Below are 27,572 nucleotides of genomic sequence, written 5' to 3'. Positions count from 1 at the left end.
TTTTCAATCCAGGTGCAAATATGTGTACATAAGGAATTTATTTTTCCCCTTATGAGACATCATTGGATGTTTCACTTCGTTTTTTTATTTGCCTTCCTCTGGATCAAAATACGGTAAATACAAATATGGAATAAGTATCTGTCATTTAAATTTAACATAGGTTTAACTTGATGAACATATGTCTTTTTTTTTTTTCAACTCCAACTATGTAACATATTATACATTGGATAAATTCGTATGAAAAATTGATATATAACGTACAAAATACAAAATACAAAACAAGTTTAAATAATGTCCTTATAATTGCAAGCCAGATGTGTTATTGTGTGCTTAGCATAAAAATTGCAAATATGCTAAAAATCACATATTGCTAACTTTAGCTCTCAACAGTAATCTTAATGTTGCATTGAGTACCTGGAAAAGCAATCACGAACTAAAGCTCATTTATTTATTTGCAATGTTATTGCTGGCAAAAGTTTGCATATCTCTAGATACGAGTATAAAAAAGGCATTGTTTTTGCTGACATGGTTGTTTAAAGTGGAAGGAGAGGTTCTGTTTTCTTTGGTAAAGATATGCCAAACAGATTTTTAATTACACAATCTCTCCTAAAAATCCTTTGGGAAATCCACTTAAAATTCAATGATCTTAAAGCTATTTTAATTTATACGCACAAATCTTAAAATGAGCATTTGTTAACAGGGAAAAAAACATCCAGTAGAAAGGTTGTGATAAAATGGTCTTCCTGTTTACCTGACTCTAGATCCCCAAGAAAAAGAAAGGGCTGGATCTTTCTGCCCTTATATTTCATTGTAGTCCAAATAAAATGAATTAATTGCGAGTATTTAAGATTACTAAAGCACAGGGAGTACATTTTTTTTGTATAATACCAAAAGTCTAAAAGATATATGAATACATTACATCCCATACTACACTCTTCTTAAAAGTTAACAATCACTTAAAGGGGTTACTAACCATAGAGAGGTATCTTAAAAGTGAGTATATGGGACTCTAATTAAATACACTTGTGGCAAATAGTTGCCATGCAAAACCAAGTAAAGTGCATCTTTTCTGTAGTGAAGGAAATATGGGATAATGAAACTTAAATTGGATTACAGTACTTAAGAAGAGTAATTTCTAGCTGTGAAATTTGTACCTCAGCCATCTTCAACAGCTAATTGGCAGCACAGTATTATTTTGCTGGAAACTAGATGTAGAAATCCATTTGAACAGGTCATGAATGCCACACCTGTGTGCACGTGACTTGTTTATGTGACAGGGCTTAAAATCTTCCGCTGTCCTGGTAACTCGCCTCCCCGCAGACCTTCCACCAGCAATAAAACTGTAAGGAAATTGACAGTGCCCTCTGTCACTTTTCTGTCAGACCAGTCTCAGGAATGTACATGATGCCCTTGCAGATAACCCAGAGATCCTGTCAAATCTCTGATACTGTATATCTGTATACATTTAGCAGTCACAACTATTATAAACATACTGTTTTTTTCCTTGTTTTATTGGCCCATTAATAAAAAGCCAGGTTAATCCAGGTGACCTCACAGGAGACAGAGAAAAATAGGTATTTTTTTTAAATGTGTTAACCCCTCGGTTACTGTATTGTTACCACAACTGAATAGGTTAAAGGCTTTAAGGTAACAGAGCATTCTAATAATAATGTTCCTGAAAGTCTATTGAATTGGTTTTAAAACAAATCACTTAAATTACTAGAACAGATCATTTCTGAGTAAAACTAGGATACATATGTAGAAGAGTCCCCCTCTTTACCTCCGGTGAGGGGGGAACTGCCGAAAAAGCCGCCGGAGCTCCGTGAGTATTGGGACTGTGGGGGTGGCCATCTTGTGTTGTGCAGGCGCAGTATGGCGAGGTGCGCATGCGCGGTGTGTGCCAAGTGCGGCGGCCATCTTAGGTGGCTCCGCAGACGCAGTGCAGGACTACAAGTCACAATATTCTCTGGGGCGAGGGAGATAATCAGATGGGGCAATCCCAGACAATAGGGCCTCAGCAGCAGGAGGGACAGGATATCCTTTGCGGGCTGAGAGCCCAAGAGTCAGTGCTTGACGGAGGAGGCAACGGAGCAGGTAGTGTCCAGGGAGAAGTGCTTCCATGGACTAGGCCTAGGCTTTCCCCTTAGGCCCCAGCTAGGCCCTGAGTCACCCCAGTGGAGTATTGCAGGGAAGGCCCCAGATAGGGACTCTTCCCCTTAGTGACTAGTAGCGCTGTTTCAACGGTGATCGGAAGGCCACGCGATGCCCTGCGTTTTTAGACTAGGTGACAGGCCACATAGACATTAGGTGAGACACTCCAGCTGGAGCTCGCCTCAAAGGTGGATCGGGACTCATAAGGAGCGAGAGGATTGGTGTCGGAGGCCCCACGGCGTGGGACCTGACTGATCCTTTGATCCGACGGAGACATCTGGGTACAGGAGTGCCCAGGCAGGTATCCTAAGTGCACCAACGGCTCATAACACATTAGGGTAGCGCTACTTCACACTTTGGGTGGGATTGTTCTGCAGACACCGGGTGTTTAGGTGCCCAGAACACCCTCAGTACTTTGGGGGAACCACACAGGGGTATTGGGTATTATATTGGTGTATTGCTATTGTGCCGGTGTACAGGCCTCCTGTGAGCAACAGGTACAGCAACACGCTGGCATAGGCATAGGGAAAGGGGGCTACACATATGTGTGTTGGTTTTTCATGTATAAAAGCATAATTTAAGCTACCTGCTCTTGCATATCTTTAATTTACAAACGGCCAACAATAGATGGAAACTATTTGTATTAGAGTTTTCCTTTAGAAAGTGTACACCATTTTTTTTAAATAATTTCTGACTAAGTTTAATTGCCAATTGGTATTGTATAAATACTAAAAGTTTGCTCACATAATAAAATGAATGAAACACAATGTGTTCTCTGTATTGATTGAAAGTCAAGTGTTGAGTGTATAGTTTGCTAAGCACTTCATTGAGCAATAATGCAGTATTTTTTGTAATAACTTTTGCATAAGTGTTCTTTATGACATCTCTACTGGATTACATGGTTACCTAACATCTTGCTGTCATTCTAACTGGCCAAAGAAGGTTCTTTTTTTTTCCATTAAAGAGCTTCTTTATAAAAGTAAAGTCATCCCTGGATGGAATACACTTAATTATTTTGCCTCCCTACTACAATAATGTAATAGTTTTTTTTTAATAGAGGTGTCCTTTTCCATTATATTAATTATATAAAGAGACCTAGACTAACTATTGTATATTGTAAATAGATGTAAATAAATCCATTAGCTGGAAAAGTTTGCTGCCAATTATTGAGATCTACAATGTGACAAAATGTCTTCAATGTGGATGAATATAGCATATTTGACATGCTTTTCACCATAGCATCTTATGTACTAATCACGTACTAAAGGATTCATTTTTTTTTTTACAGTCATTACAATCTGTATAGAACATCCTTTTTCTGCCATTTCTACTGTGATTGGAAACAAATAACTTTATAAAACGGTGTTGTTTACTAATGAGAATCTGTTTATTGCATTCAATACACTTTCTTTGTTTTACCATTTACAAACTGTGAAAAATACATTCTACTGTATCTAGAAGTGTGAGATGCTGTCACACAGATTTGTTTTTTTTTTGCTAAGTGTGAACTGATTTTTTTGCTCATACTTTTTTTTTTTAAACAAGACTGAAAATATGTCTAGAAGTTTTACAACTTCATAGGTCCTTTGTTCAGATGTTACATACTCCATACAACCATCTACAGCAAGGGTGGGGAACGTCCGGTACACGGCCCGCGAAATCATTTGGTCCGGCCCCCGGGAAGCAAGCCTGCAAGAATGGTTTAAAAAAAAAAAAAAAAAATTTAAACTCCCCCTTTCCTGATTGGCTGCCCGTGCTGTCACTCTGCCAAGATTTTTTTTTTTTGGCCCGCCTCTTCCTACAGCACTGCTCCCCTCCCTTCTCTCCTCCAGTAATGCCGGGCTCCTTAGGCTCCGCCCCTCTGTCCCTCCCTTTAGGCGCCGCGGGCCTGCCAGTCTCACAGCTGCACTGGCTACGTATGCAGCTCCAGCAGCCCATCCACGGGCCCCAGGTAACCCACACGCCCCTTTATACCCCCTCCCAGACACCTTACCCACCCCAAGGGGGGAGAGGCCTTATTTTTGTGTGTGTTTGCAGAGGTGGGCTTAGTGTGTGTGTGTGTGTGTGTGTGTGTGTGTGTGTCACTGTGTGTGTGTCTGTCTCTGTCACTGTGTGTGTGTGTGTCAATGTCACTGTGTGTGTGTGTGTGTGTGTCTGGCACTGTCACTGTGTGTGTCTGGCACTGTCACTGTGTGGGTCTGGCACTGTCTCTGTGTGTGTCTCACTGTCTCTGTGTGTGTCTCACTGTCTCTGTGTGTGTCTCACTGTCTCTGTGTGTGTCTCACTGTCTCTGTGTGTGTGTGTGTCACTGTCTCTGTGTGTGTGTGTCACTGTCTCTGTGTGTGTGTGTCACTGTCACTGTGTGTGTGTGTCACTGTCACTGTGTGTGTGTGTGTGTGTGTGTCACTGTCACTGTCTGTGTCACTGTCTGTGTCACGGTCACTGTGTGGCAGCAGCCGCCTGAGGTGATTAAGGACCTGAGTATCACCAGGGCGGCGCAGGTAAGCAGCGCTCCGGGGGGGAGAGGGTATAAGAGGAGTGGGGGATAGAAGAACGAGTCTGCGGTGGGAGAGACACCTCACTACCACCTCTCCTCCTCCTCCCCACACCGGGCAGCAGTTGTGGAGGGTACCTGCTCCGATCCCCCCTGCTCAGATTCCCCCCCCCCCTTGCGCACTTACACGGTCCTCCTTCTCCCCACACCGAGCAGCAGTTGCAGAGGGCACCTACTCCGATCCCCCCTCGATCAGATTTCCCTCCCCCTGTGTGTGTCTGAGAGAGAGAGAGTGAGTGTGTGTGTCTGAGAGTGTGTGTGTCTGAGAGAGAGTGTGTGTATGTCTGAGAGAGAGTGTGTGTGTGTGTCTGAGTGTGTGTGTGTCTGAGTGTGTGTGTGTGTATGTGTGTCTGAGAGTGTGTGTGTCGGAGAGTGTGTGTGTGTGTCTGAGAGTGTGTGTCTGAGAGTGTGTTTGTTTGTGTGTCTGAGAGTGTGTGTGTGTTGGTCTGAGTGTGTGTGTCTGTGTGTGTGTGTGTGTGTGTGTGTGTCTGAGTGTGTGTGTGTGTCTGAGTGTGTATGTCTGAGTGTGTGTGTGTGTGTCTGAGAGAGTGTGTGTGTGTGTGTGCGTGTCTGAGAGTGTGTGTGCGTGTGTCTGAGTGTCTGAGAGTGTGTGTGTGTCTGAGAGAGTGTGTGTGTGTGTGTGTCTGAGAGTGTGTGTGTGTGTGTGTGTGTGTCTGAGAGTGTGTGTGTGTGTGTGTGTGTGTGTGTGTGTGTGTGTGTGTGTGTGTGTGTGTGTGTGTGTGTCTGAGCGTGTCTGAGCGAGAGAGTGGGTCTGAGAGTCTGAGCGAGAGAGTGGGTCTGAGAGTCTGAGCGAGAGAGTGGGTCTGAGAGTCTGATTTCCCTACCCCCTGCCCGATGTGTGTGTGTGTGTGCATGCATTTGCGTGTGCACAGACACCAACCCACAGTCAGCCATAGTCACCCACCACCCAAGAGTCAGTCAGTCACCCAAAGAGAAGCAGTTCCAGCCATCACATTAGTGGTGAGTTCATTAAATGTTTGACCAAATATAGCAGGCTAATTTTTAAGTTGATAATTTTGGATGGCCCTTGAATGATTTTATAAATATCAAAATGGCCCTTGGCAGAAAAAAGGTTCCCCACCCCTGATCTACAGGTATGATTGGTGAGGTCACACATTTCTATACAAGAACATCTAGCAAAATATGTAGTTGGATACAAAATATCTCAACCTGCACAGAAAACATTCCTCTCTGGGACCATTAAAGCTACGCCAGACTCACAGGCCATGTGAGACCTCTTGTGACAGAGTGTTCAATTCATAAATATCTGTACCAAGCTCTTATAGTGATTTATCTGTTTGCAATATATCAAATCATTAATGTTCATATTTACTAAGTGGATTGATTCCATTAGACACCTTCAGGTGAATGGGTTGTAAGCATATGCGGCCTTTCAGCGCTGGTTAGTGTCTATGGAATAGCACTGCCTACGGGGGGATTCACAAAGCTCTAATCACGGATATCGCAGCTCGATCAGCGTTAATGGCCATTCAGGTCAATGCAGATTGAGCTCAATTTCCTGTTATTGAAGCTTGTGAATCCCCCCCTAAGTATCTTCTTGAGTACATGTTAGTATAAGGCCATATAGCCCATTAAAAGTTGCTACCTAACTTAACAGGTTTGTGTTTTATATTATTCAAATGCACAACCTTCTTCTGCATCAACCAGGATTTATAATCCTTTTGCACTTGCAAGGTATAGGGGTTTATTTCCCATCAATATGTGCAGTATGTTGGTTTTTATAAATGAAGATATTCTAGCAGTTTTAGTGTACACTTTCAAGTTCCTAAAAAATAACTTTTTTTTTTTTAAATAGTTCAAGATCTGTTTTGAAATTGCACAACTTTTGAATATTTAAGCATTGTTTTTCAACGCAAGTTTCCATGAGCAAGGCCAAAAACTCAGTGCATGACAATTGAGTTAATCAGATATCTCTAGTCTGACCAACTCCTTGAAACAATATATGCCTTCAGGCAGGTCATTTCGCCACCCACTCTGATCACATTTTAGATGATATGCTATTTAATAGGAGGGGAAAGAGAACAAGTGAGTGAAGTGTGGCTAATCCATCAGTGCTTGATGGGTCTGCAACGCGTTGCAAATTAAAGGGCTAATGAAAAACATCACTTTCCCTTCAACACTGAAAGTAAGACAGCTATGCACCAACCGAATTTGCCTTTCCTTTATGGAATGACTTTATTATTATTCATCGCAGATATTTTAAGATATACAGTACTTCTTTGTTTAGAGAGACCTTAAAGATGTCTAGCAAATTAGATGGGTCTGGAAGTAGATGTCATTCACACATATGTTTAGTTGCATATGAGAGCTATTATACATGAGCAATATAATTGTTATGAATAACAATATCTTCTATGCATAGTCTGTTCTCTTGAATAGTGACCATTAGTTTGGAAAGGCTGTTGAATCCTGATCATTCGGTTATCAGAGAACATCTCTTCTAAAGTAAATGTCTTGCTAGTGATACATGTATGTGGAAGGGAAGGGGAGGGTTAATTCCCACTTGTGATGCTAACCAGGAGTAGGCAATGTTTGATCATGGTATAAAAATATAAACATCTTCATAGCATAGGACAGTTCATAAGACTCAGGATTCCAGATAGTCCAATGTTAAACACACTCCCATAGATTATGCCACTAGCCATATAGGTAAGTCTTATGTGGTGGTCTAGGTAACCGTGTGTAGGACTGATCACATAAATGAAGTAAATGGATTACTCACTGCTGACCTTGGGGATATCCTGGTCCTGTCCTGCGTGCTCCTACCAAGAAACAATTGAAGAGAGTACAGGGAAAACGGCGATGCATCTGCTGCTGCTGCTGAAGATTGGAAACCACAAACTGCAAACCACAAAATATCCTAGGTGCAAAAATTTATTTTAGGGCATAGTAACAGCCAAAAAGAACACTCTGACGCGTTTCCCGTGGTATCCCACGCGTCAGAGTGTTCTTTTTGGCTGTTACTATGCCCTAAAATAAATTTTTGCACCTAGGATATTTTGTGGTTTGCAGTTTGTGGTTTCCAATCTTCAGCAGCAGCAGATGCACCGCCGTTTTCCCTGTACTCTCTTCAATAGTGATACATGTAGCATTACTAATGATCTTTTGTGCCAATCTTCGCATTGCATTATTTTAAGTGCATTGCCATAATCAAAATGATCATCTTTTTAAATACATGATCGAAAGTTATGAGGCTGAGAGTCGTCTCCCATGTTTTTTTTTTTTAACCAGTTGAGCCCTATATTGATTATTTAGTTTATTTGCTTTTGTTCACATTATCATGCAGTAAGCCTATATAACCTGCAATACTGTACAAAAATATAATGAGTTATTTCTTTTTGTGATTTTAAACCTCTAGCTAAAGCAATAATTCTATGTTTATAAGCCGTGTAGCACAGAACATGCTCTTACATTTTTTTTATAAGATTGTAATTATTTCTGATTATTCCAGCCTCATGCTCTTACTTGCACTAGCTTATTAAAAGTGGCTATCCTATCTGATATTTTTCTTTGATTGCAGCAGCGGTGGTTCTGTAGATGCTTTCTGTGTAATTACTGTACAAATGTTCAATGCAAAAATTGCATTGTATTTGTCACATTAATACAGTGCTGTCGTAAAGTAATATACTACTTTTAAAAACAGGTATTCATACTTTGGTTGTTACCCCTCCTGCTGCCAAATAACCCTGTATGCAGGACCCTCTAACAAAGAATTGGTAAAGAACTGTAATTATAGGTTGATAAAGCATTTTATAGTGTAAGAGTCTGATGCCATACATTAATAGTAGCAGTTGGCATTGCAACGGGTTTACTTGAGGACAGCAATGATGTAGTCCTATCTATCTATCTATCTATCTATCTATCTATCTATCTATCTATCTATCTATCTATCTATCTAATTGTAGCCCTCTTTCCTTATGACAAGGCGGGTCTAGGGGTGCTATCTTTACCTGTTGGCTCACAGAGCTCTGAGCCTCCACTACTGGGAGCCTGGGGCAACAACATAAGAACTGGCAGTGCCTCCACTTGCCCAGGATCCCCAATATGTGAGATTCCATAGAAATAAAATTTTATAATGTGCCAGCCCAAAGGTGAACCAATTGCAGATGTAAACAAATGAATACTTCGCAAAAGCCAAGCATTGAAAAACACAGCAGCAGGATGAGTCACTCGTATGTAGATACTGGTAGTAGTCACAGGATCGCGGAATATCGCTTCACCGGACGGCCCACAGAGGAGAAGGTGTAGCAACCATAGGACTACAGAGGAGTACAGACAAGGAAGAGCCCTCTCTTTGGGGTTCACTTTTGGGCTGGCACCTTATAAACTTTTATTTCTATGGAATAACTTAATGATTAATTACAGCTCATAGGAGTACATGTTTATATAGTTTAGGACACATTGTTCTTTACAGATATCTGATGTTATCAAGCTATTATGCTATTTTCTGATATCATGCATATTCTCCATACAGTATTCACTTATAATGTGTTAGGGCTCTGTTTACATAGGGAATAGCACTGTTTCATCAGGTTCTTTATTCAGAGTGGCCGGTCAGTGTGGTGGGAGGCTGATTGCATGCCTCCACACTCTGGGGCTTATGCAGAGAGGTACGTACCAGAAAGGCTTAAATTCGCCACAGGATTGGCATTTAATTTTGTCCTATGCAGGGTACTCCGGTAGCGCGGTGTGAGCGCGGTGTGCATGAAATTGTTAATTAGGCGAGTTGCACTTTGCGTGAAACTCGCCATTCTGAGGCGCGCGGTATTTGGCCACAATACAGCCAACTGTTGTTGGCGGGCAAAATTTCACTCGAACGCGCCATTTAGTAGCTCCGATTGGCGCGTACAGGCACATCGGAGCTACTGGAATCGTGCGTTTTTTTGCATTGGCGAAATCACGCTTCTCGACACATGTATGGCGAATTTGAATTGGCCCGCCAAGTTCTCGCCACTAACTGTTTAAATGCGGACATTTTTGCCACAAACCTGGCGAAATTGAACTTAACATACTGTACCTCTCTGCATAAGCCCCTCTATGTTCATCGTGTATTAACTAGATTATTCATCAGGTTGGCCTGCATAGGTTGTTACATAAAGTGTATTTACACAGGTGTTGGGTATTATCATCCTACTTATAGGAAACTGAGGATTGTTTTAATTGTTCATGTTGTTTGTGATGTTAATATTAATACATTTTTGATACTTTTGTAGACCTGAGTGCTTTTGTTGGGACACTTTTTCTATTCTCTTGCGTTTCTATTTTCATTTTGTCCCTAGAACTGTCAGCAGTTGTGCATCTTATACATATATTAAGCTGACTTTTGGTACTAATTACTTCAGGGTCTGTTGCAGGCATTTTTTCGTGTTTCAAATATATATCTATATATGTGTGTGTATTTTTTTTTCTGGCAGCATGGGGAAACCTTGGGAATGTTCTCAAGAGCCAGAGCAAGATTTCAGAAGCTGAAAACGCTTATAGGAATGCCTTGTACTATCGCAGCAACATGGCTGATATGCTGTACAATTTGTAAGTATGCAATCCTTGATTTAAATAAATTGATTGTACCTATTGATTTAACTGCTGAAATTGGACATTAATGTGCCACTGTTTTGTTTAAGTTGATAGTTCAGACTTAATTTAAGTCATCGTAATGTTGGAAATGAAAACACAATACTTTGTGAAATCTTTTTTTAAACAGTCCAAAAATGGTTGAATAGTATGATCTTGTAATAACAGCAGACTGTGTACATTCATGTAAGTATACTTTCAGGGAATGGCAGTGTTCCTCAATGCTTTGCAGATCTCTTCCCCACTGAGGAGTTTCAACTCCCAGCTGCTTAGGTGGTATATTATTGTTTGCTTTGTGTGGAAGTTGAGTTTTGCAGCCTGAAACCTGAGTCGTTGAAGATGTGTTGCAAAGCTGCCTCTCTTGGATTTGAACATTTGATTGCACTTGTGGAAAAGTAATGATGTCATAGTTCTAGGGATCAATATCAGTATGTATCCTGCAGCATTTAGTGTTACTCACCTCCCAAGTTTTATTCTCGTGGATAATCATATATTTATGACGGTTAAAGAAGAATTAGTATAATTTTTATTATTCTTTTACTTATGCTGTAATATTTTCCTTCTGACACATCTTCATTACAGTACCTAAGTTACAAGCCTTTTTTAATGCTCATTTCATTCAAGGTGTGTCCAAAGTAGTCATTTTTCATTTAAGGTTTAACTGTGATCTATTCAAAATGTTATACCTTTAAAAAATATATTTGGGAATAGTCAGGCTTAGTTAGCTCATTTATTAATATATTTTTCATTTTCTCCCATCCCTCCTGACAATTACCATACACAAACAGTTTAATATCAATAAAGCTTGCATACTCCTTTTGGAACGCTGAACACAATTTGTGTCATTGATTATTCTGAGTGAGCACTTAACCTTAGTTGTGTGAAGCATTGGATTACTATCTATTCAATGCATAATGGTTCCATTCCACACAAATGCATGCAAAATGAATTAGGACATTTTTCACATGACCCTATATAACTTCAGATCAATACATATACTGTATAGTGTTACTAAATAATGTGATGGGTAATAATAATATGCAAGTAATTGCTGCTAAAATCTCTAATTACTATATTTGTGTTTCTTTGTGGCAAGTGATTCTGAATGCCTTAACATGCAATGGATTCATCAATATTTTAGGGACAAATATATAAATATCTATGTTAATATTGCCAACTAATTTGGACTTGCCAACATGTAAATGGGACAATTCTATGATTGAATCAGTGCTGCAATGTTTCTGCTTTTGTCTGTACTATTGGCTGTAAAGCAAAAGACTGGCAGGGAATCCTTATATATTACATTTGGCCGTTTTGCAGTCCCCTGAGTGCAGAAATAAGGAATACACAAATACTACATCTAATAACTGGCAAGGAAAGTTACATTTAACAAAAATTATCAATATAGTTGCTCTTTGATGTAATCCTTCATTCACAATATAGTAGGCTTTACATAAAAGGGTTTCCAGTTTAATTCAATCTTTGCCTGACTTTGATTATTTTGGTCTATAGACAGCCAAATAGGAGTAGTCATTACATAAGCATTCAAAGCCAAATATTTATTCCTGATTCACAATGCGAGAAGAAAAAAGAACTATATGGTGATTTCAAGACATTGAATATATATTCAAGATATTTAACGTTTTCTATCTTTTTTTTTAAATGTATTTTTAATCTCTAGCACATTGGAAAGACCATTCCGTGTTGCCCACATGTATCAGAACCCTATATCTAGGTTTAAAAATCCCTTTATATATGCACAATTTAATATTGTACTGTAATTGTTAGTATGATTGGTTTTGTAAATTGCCTTTTCCTATCCTGTGCCATAGATTCCCACTAATTCAAATCTAAGAAAAAATACTTTTCTTCTCAAATGAATTCACATTATATAAAACCATGTGAATACACGTACATACATTGATAACTATCAGACAACACCCAGATACAGTACCACTGTACAAATGCAGCAGCCGTTATTCGAACAAATCACGGAGTCGTTTTCGTGTGCTCTGCTGTATTCCATGCGGCATTAACGCGGCCAATCGCCCGAGGCACACGTGTTTATCGCAGTTGCTTTGTTTGAATTTCGTGGATTCTGTTTTATTGTGTGCAATGAAATGAATGAATTGTAATGTGTACAGTACTGTGCTACTGTGTCAATTTCAGGTGTTTAAAAACCAAAACACTAAAATGCCATTTTCTGCACTCGCGTCTAAAGGCGGTACGGTTGGAAGAAATCACACGCCATGATATGGGTATTCCGAAGTATACAACGCGTGAAGTGTTCGAATAACGGCCGCTGCATCTGTATATTCTCTGCCAATGAGAGGGAAATAGAAAGCTCATATTATTTTCTCCATGGAAAATCCAAAACATCCAATAGACTAGTTACCTCAACAAAGATAATCTATTAACATTTGCTGTACCGTCATTTTTCTCTCATTTGGTGTTACTGTGTTTTATGTTTAAACACAGGAGTATCCACATGAGTATTCTTCAGAGATTAAATTATAGCCATGTGATGATAAGCCTGAAAGCCTGACAGCACTTTACATCACAGATATAGATTATCTGAAGCTGTTATTACTGGGTACTTAAGGGCTCTCATACCTGCAACTGTTATGGTCATCAGAACTGAGTTATAAATCATAAAAACTAATTTGTAAACATTTGTCCCTCAAATCAAAATGATTGGAGGAATTCACAATGATCCAAATGTAAAACACAAGTTGAAGAACTAAACATTGTTGTTGAAAGTGCTAATAAAAAAAAGAAGAGCTGCCCCTTTCTTTTAGCTCTATGTACAAAGCAGAAACCTCCATACACACAAGAATGCCTCGGAGATCAAGGTGCGCACATTGCTAGCAGTTAGTTTAACCATATTTCAAGAAATATCCCTATTCGAGAGAGGCTTTGTGAAGATTTACATAGAAATGTTTTTGCCATTCTGCTATTCTCAAAAGTTTTGCTGTTTTCAAAACCTTGTGCAAATATAAATGCATATACAGTATACGTGCTGCAAGAGCCAGTTGAGCACCAATTCCTGGTTCTCTGAGAGACAGTGAAACAGGTAATCCTGACCCTGCTGGGTGTGCCCTGCCAACCTGTTCGAGTGCCTACTACACACTCAGAGGAGTTGAGGGCCTGTTGATCATCATCCTAGTACTGTAAAGTGGAGTGAGCAGAATTTGAGCACTGGGTAGAAAACATCAATGCCTGACAGGGCCTGCGGGAAATAGGTCGAGTAAATATGTAGGTACAGTATGTTGCACACATCATGCCTCTTTCTTGTTCATGAACCTCCTGCTGATTCCTCACGCAATGATTTGTTTTAAGTCAGTCAATAATAAACATCAGCCAGCTCAATTCTGATTGCTGTGGTGGGAACTGTACAGTCATCACAGTTTGATTACAGACATATATAAAGTCACACAGAATAATTGATACTCAGCAGAAATACTGGCTACTTGCAAACCGTTTTTGTTAGGCAGCTCATTTATCTCTAGTTCCCATCCATATATTTACCACACCGCAATATCACTTACTATCAACTCAATCTCCAAGAATCTGATGGTATATTCCTGTGTGCCTGTACCCTATTGATAGTATATGCTGTAAACAATTTTAAACAAGTTTGCTGTAGAGGTCAATTTTTGGCCCAGCATTTCCAGTGTATGTTGTTGGTTGTGAGCCTGCCCCCACTATAAACCACCTGTAAAGGAAGGCTAAAGAGAACAGTGACTATCTCTACCCCACAGCAGTGATATTCTGTATCTAAAGGCATAGACAGAATGATTTACCAGCAGGCTCTACAATAACTCTCAAACAAGAATAACTTCCACTTTCACTGCTAGTATCAGCATTTTGGCTTTGCAGCCTTCTGGAAATTCTGGCAATTGCTCTAATGTTTAGGAGTATCCAAACGCTTCTGTGACGGTAGGAAATAGAGTTCTGCACTGTATATTATTAGAACTGGATTCAGGAATTAACTGTTAAGATGCTTATACAATACTTTGAACTAATCATCATCTTATATACAAGACTAAATGAGCACAACATTCAAGAGGGAAATTAAGCAAATGAGTTCCTGCTAGTCTCTCTTTTTTTAAAAGAAATGTAGCAGATATTATTCCCCCCACTGGTGCGTTGCAACGGTGCATACCAGCAGAAGATGCGGCCATTGTTTTGAAGTAGCTGCATGCAATAAGGCGCAGGGATCACACAACTTCACTTGTTGGCTCACATCAGCATGTGCAGTAACGACTGCTACATGTGTAGTCGGGGCCGCTGACCGCTTTCACGGGGATCCGGACTAGGGTTTCCACCAGGGCATCCCGTGTTGGTGGAGCAACCCCCTCTTACACTCCCCCCTTCACTCTCACCCCACTCTATTCCCTCTCTCCCCGTCTTACACTCTTCCCCTCTCTCTCACTCTTCTCCTCTCTATTGCTATTCCCCTGTCTTCAACATTTCTCTCTCCCTCCCCTCTCTCACTTCCCATCCCCTCTATCACTGCCCATCTCCTGTATCACTCTTTTCCCCCTCACTCCAACTCAGTCCTCCACCTCTCACCCCTACCTCTCTTACACCTCGTCTCTTGCTCACTCTCCCCCCTCTCGCTCTCCCCCCTCACTTCCTACCCTTTCGCTCACTCTTCACCCCTTGCTCACTTTCACATTTCCCCCTCTCTATTACACTCCTCCTGTTTTACACTCTTCCCCCTCTATCTCCCCCCCACCTCTCCTCCTTCCTCTTACGCTCTCCTCCTTCCTCTTACGCTCTCCCCATTCCTCTCTCTCTCCTCCTACTCTCTCCCCTACCTCACTCACTCTCTACCACCTCACACTCCTTCCCCCCTCCTCTCACTTAATCCCACTCCCTTCATCTCCTACCTCACACTATCCCCCACTTACACTCTTTTGCCCCTCCTCAGACTCTTTCTGCCCTCCTCACATTCTCATCCTCCTCCTCACACTATCCTCCTCCATACACTCTCTCCCTTCTTCTCACTCTCCCGCTACTCTCACACTCCCCCTCTTCTCACACATTTCCCCATCACACTCTCTCTACCCCGCCTCATGATCTCCCCCTTCCTCATGCTCTCGCCCCTCATATCTCACACACTCCCCTCCGCATCTCACACACTCTTCCCCCTCATCTCACTCTCTTCCCCCTCATCTCACTCTCTTCCCCCTCATCTCACTCTCTTCCCACTCCTCTCACGCTTTTCTGCCTCTCCTCCTCACACTCTCACCCCCTTGTCACTCTTCCCTCCCCTCCTTTCACTCTCCCCCTACCTTCTTCACTCTCTCCCCTTCACACTCCCTCCCCTCTCCTCTCACTTAATCCCACTCCCTGCATCCCCCACCTCCTAACACTCAATCCCGCTCTCTCAACCCCCCTCCTCCCCCTCTCACACTATTTACCCCCTCCTCACACTTTCTGCCCTCCTCTCACTCTCCCCATCCTCTCACTCTTCCCATCCTCTCACTCTTCCCATCCTCTCACTCTTCCTCTCTCTCCACCCCCTTCACTTATGCTCTCCCCTCCTCTTATGCTCTACCCCTCCTCTTATGCTCTACCCCTTCCTCACACTTTCTGCCCTCCTCTCACTCTCTTCCCCTTCTCCTCACACACACACTCTCCCCCTCCTCCTCACACGCTGTCCCCATCTCTCACACTCTGTCCCCCTTCTCATATTCTCTTCCCCTCTCACATTCCCCCCCCTCACATATTCCCCACATTACTCTACCCCCCAACTGTCACACACCTCCCCTCTTCTCCCTCAATCCACCACCTCCTCAAACTCCAATCCCCCCCACCAGAATATACACACAATTCCCCCCCCCCCCTCCACAATATACACACTTTTTTGTACCTTGGTGGGGAGGCCTCTAGTGCCGCGTTGTCCCGCACGAGGATGCAGAAGTTGGGCTCAACTTCCGACAATGATCAACAGGTGGAGGAGGCTCCCCAGCAGCTGGGGAGAGCTGGGGCACGGCAGCCGGACACAAAAGTTGGGCTCAACTGCTGGGGCCCCCATAGCCGCCGGGCCCAGGACAGTTGTCCCAGCTCTTACCACCTGTCGGTTCTCTTGTGTGTAGTTTACTACATGGTCATAAAAGCAGTTACTGACTGGTTAAATATCTTACACAGTGGATTCTGACTCTTGGTACCAGAAAATACATTTATAGACGGCGACAGATGGTGTTAGACTATAATGCAAAAAATTAGCTACACAGCGTGTTTATGCATATTCTCTGTTCTGCTTATATTTAGGATCAATTCGACTGTATTTTTCAAGCTATGATGCCCAGGCTGTGGCTTCTAAATATGTAAAGAATAAAATGCAAAACTATTGTAAAGAAACTCTTTATAGTTTTGTGTTGTTTTCTGAAACAGAAAGAAAAGAATCAGGAATAGCAAAATGCACTGGACCGCTGCTTTTATCTTGCCTGACTGACAGGCCTGACTTGCCTGACGTTATGTTTCGGACTTGATTGGTCCTTCTTCCGGACCACTCTCCCCTTGATGGATTAAGACACGTGTCTGGAGAAAAAAAAAACAGGAAGCTGTTTTGTGTTTGGAGTAGAGCAGATTAAGCTACTTTTCTGATTTGGCATTCCAGAACACAAGCAGACATTACATGGAACCACATATTATAATAACACAGTGCGTGTATTTATTATGAAATATAACATATTTTACATAAGTACCACATAAAAAGATTTGGCTGACAAAATATGTTCTGGCTTCTTTTCTGACTCCTTTTTAGAAACTATTTAAGAGTTTGCAAAACTGCCAGAAACCTTTTGCGTTTGTCACCCTGAATTTGCTTTGTCCACTTGTGAACTGAAAAAATCTGCAGAAAGTGTTGTCCCCTTTAAATAACAGTTTAAACTTTCAATGGAAAGTAAAGTGCCCATGCAAAATTTTAATGAGAAATCTGATTAAATTCTTCCATGCTTGTCCTTTCTACTCTGAAATTGCTTTAGTTTCTGATATTGAAAACCAAATACAAAATGTAATCAGTGTGCATATAAAGTAAAGTACCACAAAAATTATTTCCAAACATGGCCAATGTGCAATGCCATGTATTGGTGGCTGGTACAACAAAGTATGCCCATCATTTGATAATCAGTAATTTAATTAGTTTTTTTGTGTGTTAATTTTAAGAGTGCAATATAGATGTAACAATATACTTTATATATTATTACGTTCTATTTAGAATTTATATTGTAAGATGTATGTATGTAAATATATATATAGAAAAAGAAGGGATGATGTAGCGCCTACTATGATCCTAAGCTAATATAACCTAAAAAGCCATAATGAATCGCTTGCTGAAATAATAATAATATAGTGCTGACCAACCGGACAATGGAGTGAGTGCAGACTACTAAATACACTAATTCAAAACAACCTATTAACACAATATAAAATAACTAAATAAAAACAATTATAAAACAATAGACAAAAAAGTGTCCGGAGTCTTTGCAGCCTGAATATAGGGATCACCAATCCCTCAAGGATATCTAGGGAAAAACCAAAAATAAAACAGGTGCATTCCTAGTGTATTAAAGTTTCAACAATTTATATAGGACTGGAACAATATAAAATGCGCACTCACAAACATAGCTAGGACATCCGCGTTTATGAGAATAATCTCAAACCCCAGCACTGTAGCACGGATTCAACTGAGCTTCTGTTGTAATTACTGTAGGTGCCTCTCTCACTCTGCAAACTGGACTTGGAACCTCCTCTCTCACTCCGTCAACCGGATGTGGTCACTGCGCGCCGTGCACCCTTCAGTTGCGGCTCCTCCCGCTACCGGCACCACCACCACTGATTGTCCCGGGTCACACTTGGCACCTTTCAGGACTTGTGGTGTGGTCCACTGCTTTGGCTTCCCTCAGATGTGAAGGGTTTTCCATTGTAGCGTCTCAGTGTGTGAGCAATAAAATCAATAGTTACTGCACTTGCCACTCCAAACACACCCTATGCGTTTTGTCAGAGATGACTTCATTAAGGGATAGTCTCATTGGTCAGTACACATCTTTTATAGGTTGGATAACGATTTGCACATTAATTACTGATTGTTAACAGGATACCAGATATGTTAACCTTTTTGGTGCCAAGTCAATGCATTGGTAGCTACAGGCAAAGGGGTTAAATTATGTTGCTCGGTGTGTCATAGTAAACTCCCCAAGTACAAATAGTCAATACAAAGTTTATGTATAATATATATAAACTTTGTTTGTTAACAAATGAGCACCCAATTAGTGTGAGAGGAGCATAAAACCCCCATATATTGTTTGCTGCCATGGAGAGATAAGGCACTTTGAATTATTGGTAATTTTTTTGCATATTTTGCTATAAAATTACTGCCAGTCATTTTTTCTACACTCCTGCAAATCCAAAGAACATAAAGAGTTACTGTTTAAGTGCTAAATCTAAAGCATAAAACAAATTCTCAGTACAAGGTGCCAATCTCTGTAGCATAAAGCATCTATTTAGTTGTATAAATAGCTTTGTGGGCATATTTCTTCCTCTTCATGAAAATGGCAAAGCAACTCAAAATTCACTGTGTGCTGGATTCAATAAATTCTGTTAAACTTAAGTTTTTAGACCCAATACAGTACTAAAACAAGCCCCCCCCCCCAAAAAAAACATGCGTTTTTAACTCTGAGTTTACTTAATTCACTCAAAATTTCTATGTTCGAAGGCATCCAATATACAAAAATGATCTTACATTTTGAGATAAATAATGCAATAATTAGTTAACTGAGTTTAAATTGCATTAAAATGAAGGTGTTAAAATCATGTCTTGAGGGGTATGTAATAGGATTTCTTTTAAAACTCTATGGCCCTTATTCTGCAGATGTATTTAATAGCGCAGATGACGCGCTATCGCATGAAAAGCCCCATTAAAGTAAATGACACCTTACAGAATAAGCCCCTATGGCAGAAAATAATTTAACAGCAAAAAACACATGATCGAAGCACATCCAAATTCCCTAAAACCCAACATTTCATAATTTCTAACTAGGTTTAGCCGGGACAGTCCCAGTTTTTCTGGCTCTGTCCCGACTTTTTCTGGCTCTTATCTCGGTTTTCTGTGCTGCTGGCAAGCGCCGGCTGTGCATGCGCAAAGAGCACTTTTCGACAGTGCATGCACGATCGGCACTTCCGAGCTGCACTTGCGCATGCGCAACCGGCAAGCTCCAATCGTGCATGCGCAGTCGGCAAGTGCTGATCGCATATGTGCACGAGCAGCCAGGAAGTGGTCGGCTAGTGCTTTTCAAAATCCGTCAACCCTTTCTTATTAATTACTGTAAATCGTCTACATTTTTATTTAAAATATATTATTTAAATTGGGGCTTTAGTTACAAATGTTAGCTATTGTATGATAAACTTGCCCACACGCCAAGATAATTCCTGATCAGGCAAGTCTCAACTTCTAATTTAATTATTTATGTATTTTGCAAGAGAAAAGCAAGATGGATTTAGCTGAGGATATGATGCAAAAAAAAAATAAGAGTAGAACTTGGGATTTGCGTGAAATGGGGTTACCTTGGCAAACTGATCATACTGTAGCTGAAATATGTAACTATTAATTACTGTAAATAAAATATACAACAAATAGTTAACAGTGCAGACTATTATACAGCATTGTATAAGTAATAAGAGAGGTGTAATAATGATGAAATGTTGGATTTTAGTGAATTTGGATGTGCCGTGATCTTGTGTTTTTTGCTTTTAGCTTTTTGGTCACACCTCAACAGCACTCAAGTAAAACTTTGTATTGACTATTAGTACTTGGGGAGTTTACTATGACACATGGAGCAACATAATTCTATCACCTATGGCTTTCTATCACTCCAATCTATACTTGGTGCTTGAGGTACAGAGAGATAAAGTGACTTGCCCAAGGTCACAATGAGCTGACAACTGGATTTAAACCAGACTCCTCTGCTTCAAAGTCCATGCCAGGGGTATGCTATTTTATGTCAGAAGCCCAATATCCCCAGGTATTGGAGTTTAATGAATAGCATGTGAATAAGTCATTTGGCTTTATTTAATTTTGCTGTTAAATTAAACTCCCATCTATAAAGTTATTTTATGCAATAACAATCACATTAATTACCCGTTAAAAATAACACATCTTTTTAACCTCATAAGAGTTTGGTGAACCTGAGCTTATGTGCCATGTATATACTACACTATCTACTGACATAACTTCTTGTGAAATCCGAACATACTGTATCAGAAACTTACATTTCAAAATCAAATACAAAACCCTTAAGATCTTCAGAACCAAACGCCAATGCCAAGTGCCCATCTCTAGGTGTTTCTCATCATACTGTATTTTTTTTTTCTATTTTCAAACTTTTCAGTTATATTATTTTGATTTCCTATTTGTTTTAAGCATTTTTCATACATTATTATGCTTGTTTTGAAGTTTCTTTTTTTCTAGAATGTTGTATAAACCCATAATCAAACACAAACAAATAGTTTCTCAGAACCAGAACCAATACTATGTCCAAAACCACGAGTGAACTTGCCCACTCTTGGTCTATACAATTTGGTATGCACAAGAATTTGTCCCTCATAGGGGCCTATTCTATAGGCTTCAATGTGGCCAATCACACTGTGATCGGCCGAAAACTCTCATAGACCTGAATGGGAGGTTTCAGACAATTGTGTTGTGATCGGTTGCTTTGGAGCTTATAGAAGAAGCCCAATAGTGCTTTGTAACTTTTCATAAGGGTATTTACGTGTTTAAGTTTAGGATCCCTTCACCTCTATCCATCTTGGTTTTAAGACAACTGCAGATAGAATACTAAGGGAGAGAGAAGTGAACCCCAGCTACTGTATATCAGATTTCAGGAATGATCAATGGATTAACAAATATGGGAATGCATTAGATGACAAACATAGTGTGGTTATCCACAAAACATGACCTTGTTGAATTTCTTGGAGATGGTTAAAGGGCTTGCTGTACAATAGTAAAGTTTATTGGGGCACAATATGTTGTTTAAAGGGAAAAAAAAGGTATTTGTTTAATGTTTACACTACCAACCACATTTTATTTAAGTACTAGATTATGCAAAACAGAATGTTGACCTTATAAATAAACAACAACAATAAAAAAATAAAACACTGCTATCGTTTGGATAAGAGATGGTAAACAGGCACACTTTTTATGCATATAGCATTTAATTTGTATTTGTTTACCCTGCCAAGGGCACTCGGCTCATGTGCCATTTTGATGAGCTAATTATAGTTGTTTTCTTTACACATCCTTAAAGTAATTATCTCATTTAAACAACTAGAATGTGTCTTGATGTACAGCTTTTATTTACTTGTGGATGTGTATGCAGGAGCTAATAATTACGCTTCATTGTACACAGTTGGTATCCCATGGTGAATTCCGTGTAATCTGTCCTTAAGTATTTGGCAGACCTCGCAGGGTATTCGTTTGCAATAACTTGTAGGTTCTTTCTGCAGCATAGGAATTAATTATAATGAGAGAGAGATTTATTCATGTTGAAGGTGTGGCTCATTTAGTAAGGCCACTGACTCCTAAACAATGACTGACTTTAAGGAGGGGAACCTGGTTCAGATACTGGTGACCTTGGGCAAGTTACATTTCCCTGTGCCTCAGGTACCAAGCAGAGTGGAAGCTCGTCGTGGCAGGCACCATGCCTGTAACATTCTATCTAGCGCGCTGCGTACTGTTCTATATTGTACTTGTGAAGCGCTTTAAGTCCCGTAATATAGTGCGCGCGTTTGCTCCGCCATGCGCGCGTGCGGCACTTATAATTGGCTGTGGTTAGCCAGCCGTTCCATACTAGGCCGCACGCACGCGCGCACGGCACTGAGCGTGGAGCCGGCCGATCACAGGAAAGACTGTGAGAACTATGTTTTTGCTCTGCTGCCCGTTACACGTCACACACTCAATCAGTGTATGTGTGTGTGTGTGTGTATTTTTTCTCTTTTGCAGAAAAGCTTTTCATATATTAAAAGTAAGTGCTCCGGGCCAAGACTTTGCAGTGACTTTATTTGAAGTACCTCATTCTGTTTGGGGGTAGAAAAATGTGCCACACACAAGCAACATTGAAAGGAGTACTGCTAGATAACGTCTATATAAATATTTCTGTAAAAAACGCCCTTTTTACAATTTCATTTTTGTTGTCAGAGCGGTAATATTTTCAGTAACATTTGGTCTGTATTCCTAGCCAAGAGATGCTGCTAGTTTATTCAGTATTGGACTTAATAGCCAGCGTTTTGCATAAATAAGTCTTTTTGAGATGGTTACCGGTTTTGCCGCTATTTCTCCCTCCAGGGTCCCCAATCATGTGTGTGATGTCATGGCCACGCCTACCCGTGCGCATCATAGCCACGCCCATCTGTCACTCAGAGCACTGAAGTCTATACACACAAAAAGTATGCTTCACGTGCATGAGCATTCGCGCACGCCAACTATTAAACAAGCCTAAGTCTCATTGAGAGAAAAGCACTATATACAACAGTGATGCTACTTATTGTGGGGCAAAAACTAGCAAAAATCACTAGTAAAAGGTGTGTAACCTAGTCACATTTACTTAGGTGGAGAGTATATGGTTCTTTTAAACATTAAGTACCAAATGTGATATGAATTTTTTATTAGCATGTGTGTAGAGCCTACTAAGTTATGTGCTTCGGTTGTCTAGTCACATACACTGAATCATTCTCTATAGTATGACTCTTTACATCATTTGCTTTTACTTGTAATGTACAGCCCGGGCCCAACTACAAAAGTATCCCACGGTTGTAGTCAATAAAGTGATGCAATATTTTTTCCTGCCTCATTGGCTTCGTATAGCATGGTTACTAGTAACTTGTTTGATCAGGGATGTGACTTTTGAGTAAATGCCAGCCTGACCATATAAACCCATTTTTCAGCAATAGGGTTACTGCCGGTACAACTTAGCAGAGACAGTGGCTCAAATGTATGACTCCTCGAAAGTTGACAAATAATTTAGAACATACTTGAATTATTCTAGCAATCTGGGAATATACAGTATTGGTAGGAGAATGTAATCTGAAGTAGTGTCTTCCATCTTTGTTATTTTGACTCATACAGTATATACTACTTCATTGGATTAACTTTAGTTTGGACAACAACCATAACACAGTCTACTTTTAAAAGTTGAATGTTTAAAACATGTTACAATTTTTTTTTATCTGAATAACTTTATCAGTTTCAAACAATCATTCCCTCTCCTTTTATGTGTATTTATTATAGAGGGTTATTGCTCCAGGAAAGCAGCAAGTTTTCTGAGGCTCTACATTACTACAAGTTGGCAATTGGTAGCAGGCCTACACTAGCATGTAAGTGATGTCTTGAATTTACATTTTTATCTTCCTCATCAACATCTGTAAATCATTATCATCTGAGGCCTTTTTGAAATAAGATGAAGGACTAAAACCTCACCGCAAAACCACCATTACAACTGGCACCCTAATTGGCAGTGTTTGTAGAGATGAAAGGTTTTGAACAAGCATGTGGGCTGAACCACCAATCGCCTGTGGTGGTCCTCCTTAAGAAAAGACATTGGCAGCCCATGTTCACAAGAATTTCTCAGGGCTATTATTTATTTGTACTGAATATATGAGGGTACCTTATTTTGAAGTATGTGAATTGATTGTTATTACCCATACAAATCTTTATCTGCATGAATAATTCATTCAGATTATTTTGTGCTATACTGTACTGTACTATATGGTTTTATCATTTATACTAAACTACAGTAATATTTTTTTTTTCTCGAAATGGTCTTTTCAGCGGCATACTTGAATACAGGTATAATCCTAATGAATCAGGGAAGAACTGAAGAAGCCAGAAGAACATTCTTAAAGTGCTCAGAAATCCCAGATGAAAATTTAAAAGATCCAAATGCTCATAAGACCTCTGTGACTAGTTGCCTTTATAACTTGGGGAAATTATATCATGAGCAAGGACAACATGAGGTGAGTTTCCTCCTCATTTGTAAACTGCAGACTATGAATGGAAATCCAGTAGTGAATTACAGTAACAGAAACACTCGTGAAAGGGTAGAGCCCCTTCAAATTACAGTATGTGGCTATTTTATATTACATGGTGGTTAGTGACCATTAAACAGATTTTTGGTACTGTAGGTATCAATTTTCAATACTTTATCTCACAATTTTGACAGAGTTGCCCTCCCTGCCCGGCTCCCTAGGGAGGTTATATAGTGTAGTGGTGTAGAAGGCATCCACAATAATTTACTTTGTCTCGGGCTGTCAGTGGTCTGCTGCTCGACGAAGGAAAAGATGGGCGCCAGGAGTATTTGTAGTTCAAACTCAATCTTTATTAATGTTACCACGCTTCGAAACACTGCAGTCACAGTACATCATTAATTGACATGGCTGCACGTGTTTTCATCCACACTGATATTCATGCTTATACAGGTCTTCCCTGAGTGCCCACTCTTAATACACATGGGAGGTGTAGCTTCTGGTTACTTTAGTGATACTCATCTGATGGGTCTGACCCGTCCCCCTCTCCTCCCTTCTTATCTTCTGAACACTGTGGGTGGGAATCTGCTTGTAGGGCTGATTTCCAGACATCCTGATAGCACTTCTGCTTGGCCAACTTAGAGGCATGTCTGCATTCTCTTTCTTGGACATTCACTTACTAAAGGATCCTTAGTAATGGAGAATTGTCCACTGAAATACAATAAAAGGGGAGCCTGACCTAAATTTATACTTTGGGGTAGGGGTGTGCAAACTTTTTGTCTGCGCCCCCCTGCCGGCTCTCCCTCCATGCTCGAGCCCCCCATTCTTTTTCTCTGGCATCATCTGACGTCATGTGATGTTGCATTGTCATGGCAACGCGGGCCATATGACGCTTCGTTGTCATGGCGATGCATCGCCAGAAGCAGCTGGAGACCAGGTAAGAGGGAATTACAGAGGCTTCGCGCTTCCCCGGCATTTAATTTAAATGTTGTGGGGAAGAACACGGGGCCTCTGTAAGCACTGTGCCTCCGCCCCCCCCCCCCCCCACTCTGAAACTGTACGTCTCTTCTGCTGCCATGCTGGAACTCTCTCCTAGAATCCTAGGTTCCTGTCCTTTACACCTTGTGTCACCACTGGGTGGAGCTTAACCTCTACTCTATTAACTACTAGTGTACTTTTAGTAACGACACCAGGAGAGGGGGGATTACACTTGCTTTACAATACATTTTATCTCCATTTTATATCTCTATTTTTTTCCTCTCATATCAGGATGCCCTTACTGTATATAAAGAAGCAATACAGAAAATGCCAAGGCAGTTTGCACCACAAAGCTTGTACAACATGATGGGTAAGGACCGTATACTATGGGCAACTGAAGCAACAATGAAAGATAATGTACTAATGTCAATAAATTGTTTTGCCAGTAACTGCAGAACTTTGTAAGAAGGCAAGTATTCTTTTATCTTAACTGGTTGTTAACCCTACCACTATATGTACAATGAATATAACTGTAGTTTACCATATTTGAAGATGATAATAATACTTGTTTATTCTTGTATAGCGCTGCTAGTTTTTACATAGCGCTTTACAGAGACATTTTTGCAGACAGTCCCTGCCCCGTGGAGCTTACAATCTATGTTTTTGGTGCCTGAGGGAGATAAAGTGACTTGCCCAAGGTCACAAGGAGCCGACACTGGGAAAGATTAAGAGAAAAATGGTTCTTGCACTGTTCATTAAAATATGCCATATTATTAATATAATGCAATACTAGGTACAACCTCTTGCCGATACTGTTCAAGTCAAAATGACTTTAAGTGCCTGCCATATTTTTGTATTCACAATAATGTAGGTTGTACAGAGTAGTTGACTTTGACCTTCCACAGTGCAAACATTTTAAATGTACAAAACATTAACACCCAAACCAGATTCACGCACGTTACGTGTGTGTGTGTGTGTGTGTGTGTGTGTGTGTGTGTATATACACATACATTGGTGTGAAAAATTATGTACACCCTCTTTGAATTCTATGGTTTTATATATCAGGACATAATAACAATCCTTAGCAGGTCTAAAAATTAGGTAAATACAACCTCAGATGAACAACAACACATGACATATTACACCGTGTCATTTTTTATTTAACAAAAATAAAGCCAAAATGGAGAAGCTGTGTGTGAAAAACTAAGTACACCCTTACTGCTTCCATAGGAATTAAGATACTAAGAAGCAGACAGGTGCTGCTAATCAAATGCCCTTGATTAATTGATCATCAGCAAGTGTGACCACCTCTATAAAAGCCGAAGTTTTAGCAGTTTGCTGGTCTGGAGCATTCAGTGTGTGTTAACACAATGCCAGGAGGAAATACATCAGCAATGATCTTAGAGAAGCAATTGTTGATGCCCATCAATCTGGGAAGGGTTATAAGGCCATTTCCAAACAATTTTAAGTCCATCATTCTACAGTGAGAAAGATTAGTCAAAAGTGGAAAACATTCAAGACAATTGCCAATCTTCCAAGGCGTGGACATCCCAGCAAATTCACCCCAAGGTCAGACCGTGCAATGCTCAGAGAAATTGCAAAAAGAAACCAAGAGTTACATCTCAGACTCTACAGGCCTGAGTTAGCATGTTAAATGTTAAAGTTCATGACAGTACAATTAGAAAAAGACTGAACAAATATGGTTTGTTTGTAAGGGTGGCCAGAAGAAAGCCACTTCTCGCTAAAAAGAACATTTGAACAGCAGATATTCATAATGAAGTCTGGTGCAATATCAGTAGATTTTGAAAATGTTCATTTCTCTATTGTTCCCTATGACAGTGCATAGAAATGGGGAGTTAGCCTCACCTACTTTGGAGTAGGGCCATCCTTCCAACATAACAGACCCTCGCACCTTCATTATTTTTGGTCCTACCTGCCTCTGGGTAACAGAGTTGCTCTCTCTCGGAGCCTCATGGATGTCTTGCTTTCAGGCTGCTCACGCAGCCACCTTATCTGGGTCTGTACCCGGAGTTGCACTGCTAGCTGGAGAATGTAGCCACACCTGGACCTGCCGCTGTCTATGGACTGTAGCAGTATATACTTGCACATGGTTGTCTTTTGTGTGGGTCACCAGGCGAGCCTGATAGGGTTGTCAGGTGGCTTCTCCAACAATTCTGGACACATGGTGAAAGGAGCGATGTGCTTGACACACACACACCCCTCTCCTCTCCATGCTGTTTCCACCTCT

General features: G+C 40.5%; 1 protein-coding gene across 4 annotated transcripts in view; it reads left to right on the top strand.

Annotated features, from left to right (window-relative positions):
* TMTC2 (transmembrane O-mannosyltransferase targeting cadherins 2) overlaps positions 1 to 27,572 on the top strand; it is a 374,233-nt gene that overhangs the window by 184,641 nt on the left and 162,020 nt on the right. For 3 of the 4 annotated variants that reach the window (XM_075600493.1, XM_075600492.1, XM_075600495.1), the window contains exons 4-7: positions 10,162 to 10,276; positions 23,613 to 23,698; positions 24,153 to 24,337; positions 25,616 to 25,694. The exons of the other annotated variant lie outside the window; for it this stretch is intronic. In XM_075600493.1, coding sequence (XP_075456608.1) covers positions 10,162 to 10,276; positions 23,613 to 23,698; positions 24,153 to 24,337; positions 25,616 to 25,694 — 465 coding nt within the window. The remainder of the gene's footprint in view (positions 1 to 10,161; positions 10,277 to 23,612; positions 23,699 to 24,152; positions 24,338 to 25,615; positions 25,695 to 27,572) is intronic. 4 annotated transcript variants of the gene reach the window in all.

The sequence above is a fragment of the Ascaphus truei genome, chromosome 5 (assembly GCF_040206685.1).
Source record: "Ascaphus truei isolate aAscTru1 chromosome 5, aAscTru1.hap1, whole genome shotgun sequence".
Lineage (NCBI taxonomy): Eukaryota > Metazoa > Chordata > Amphibia > Anura > Ascaphidae > Ascaphus > Ascaphus truei.
This window is presented reverse-complemented; position numbering and strand designations above follow the sequence as displayed.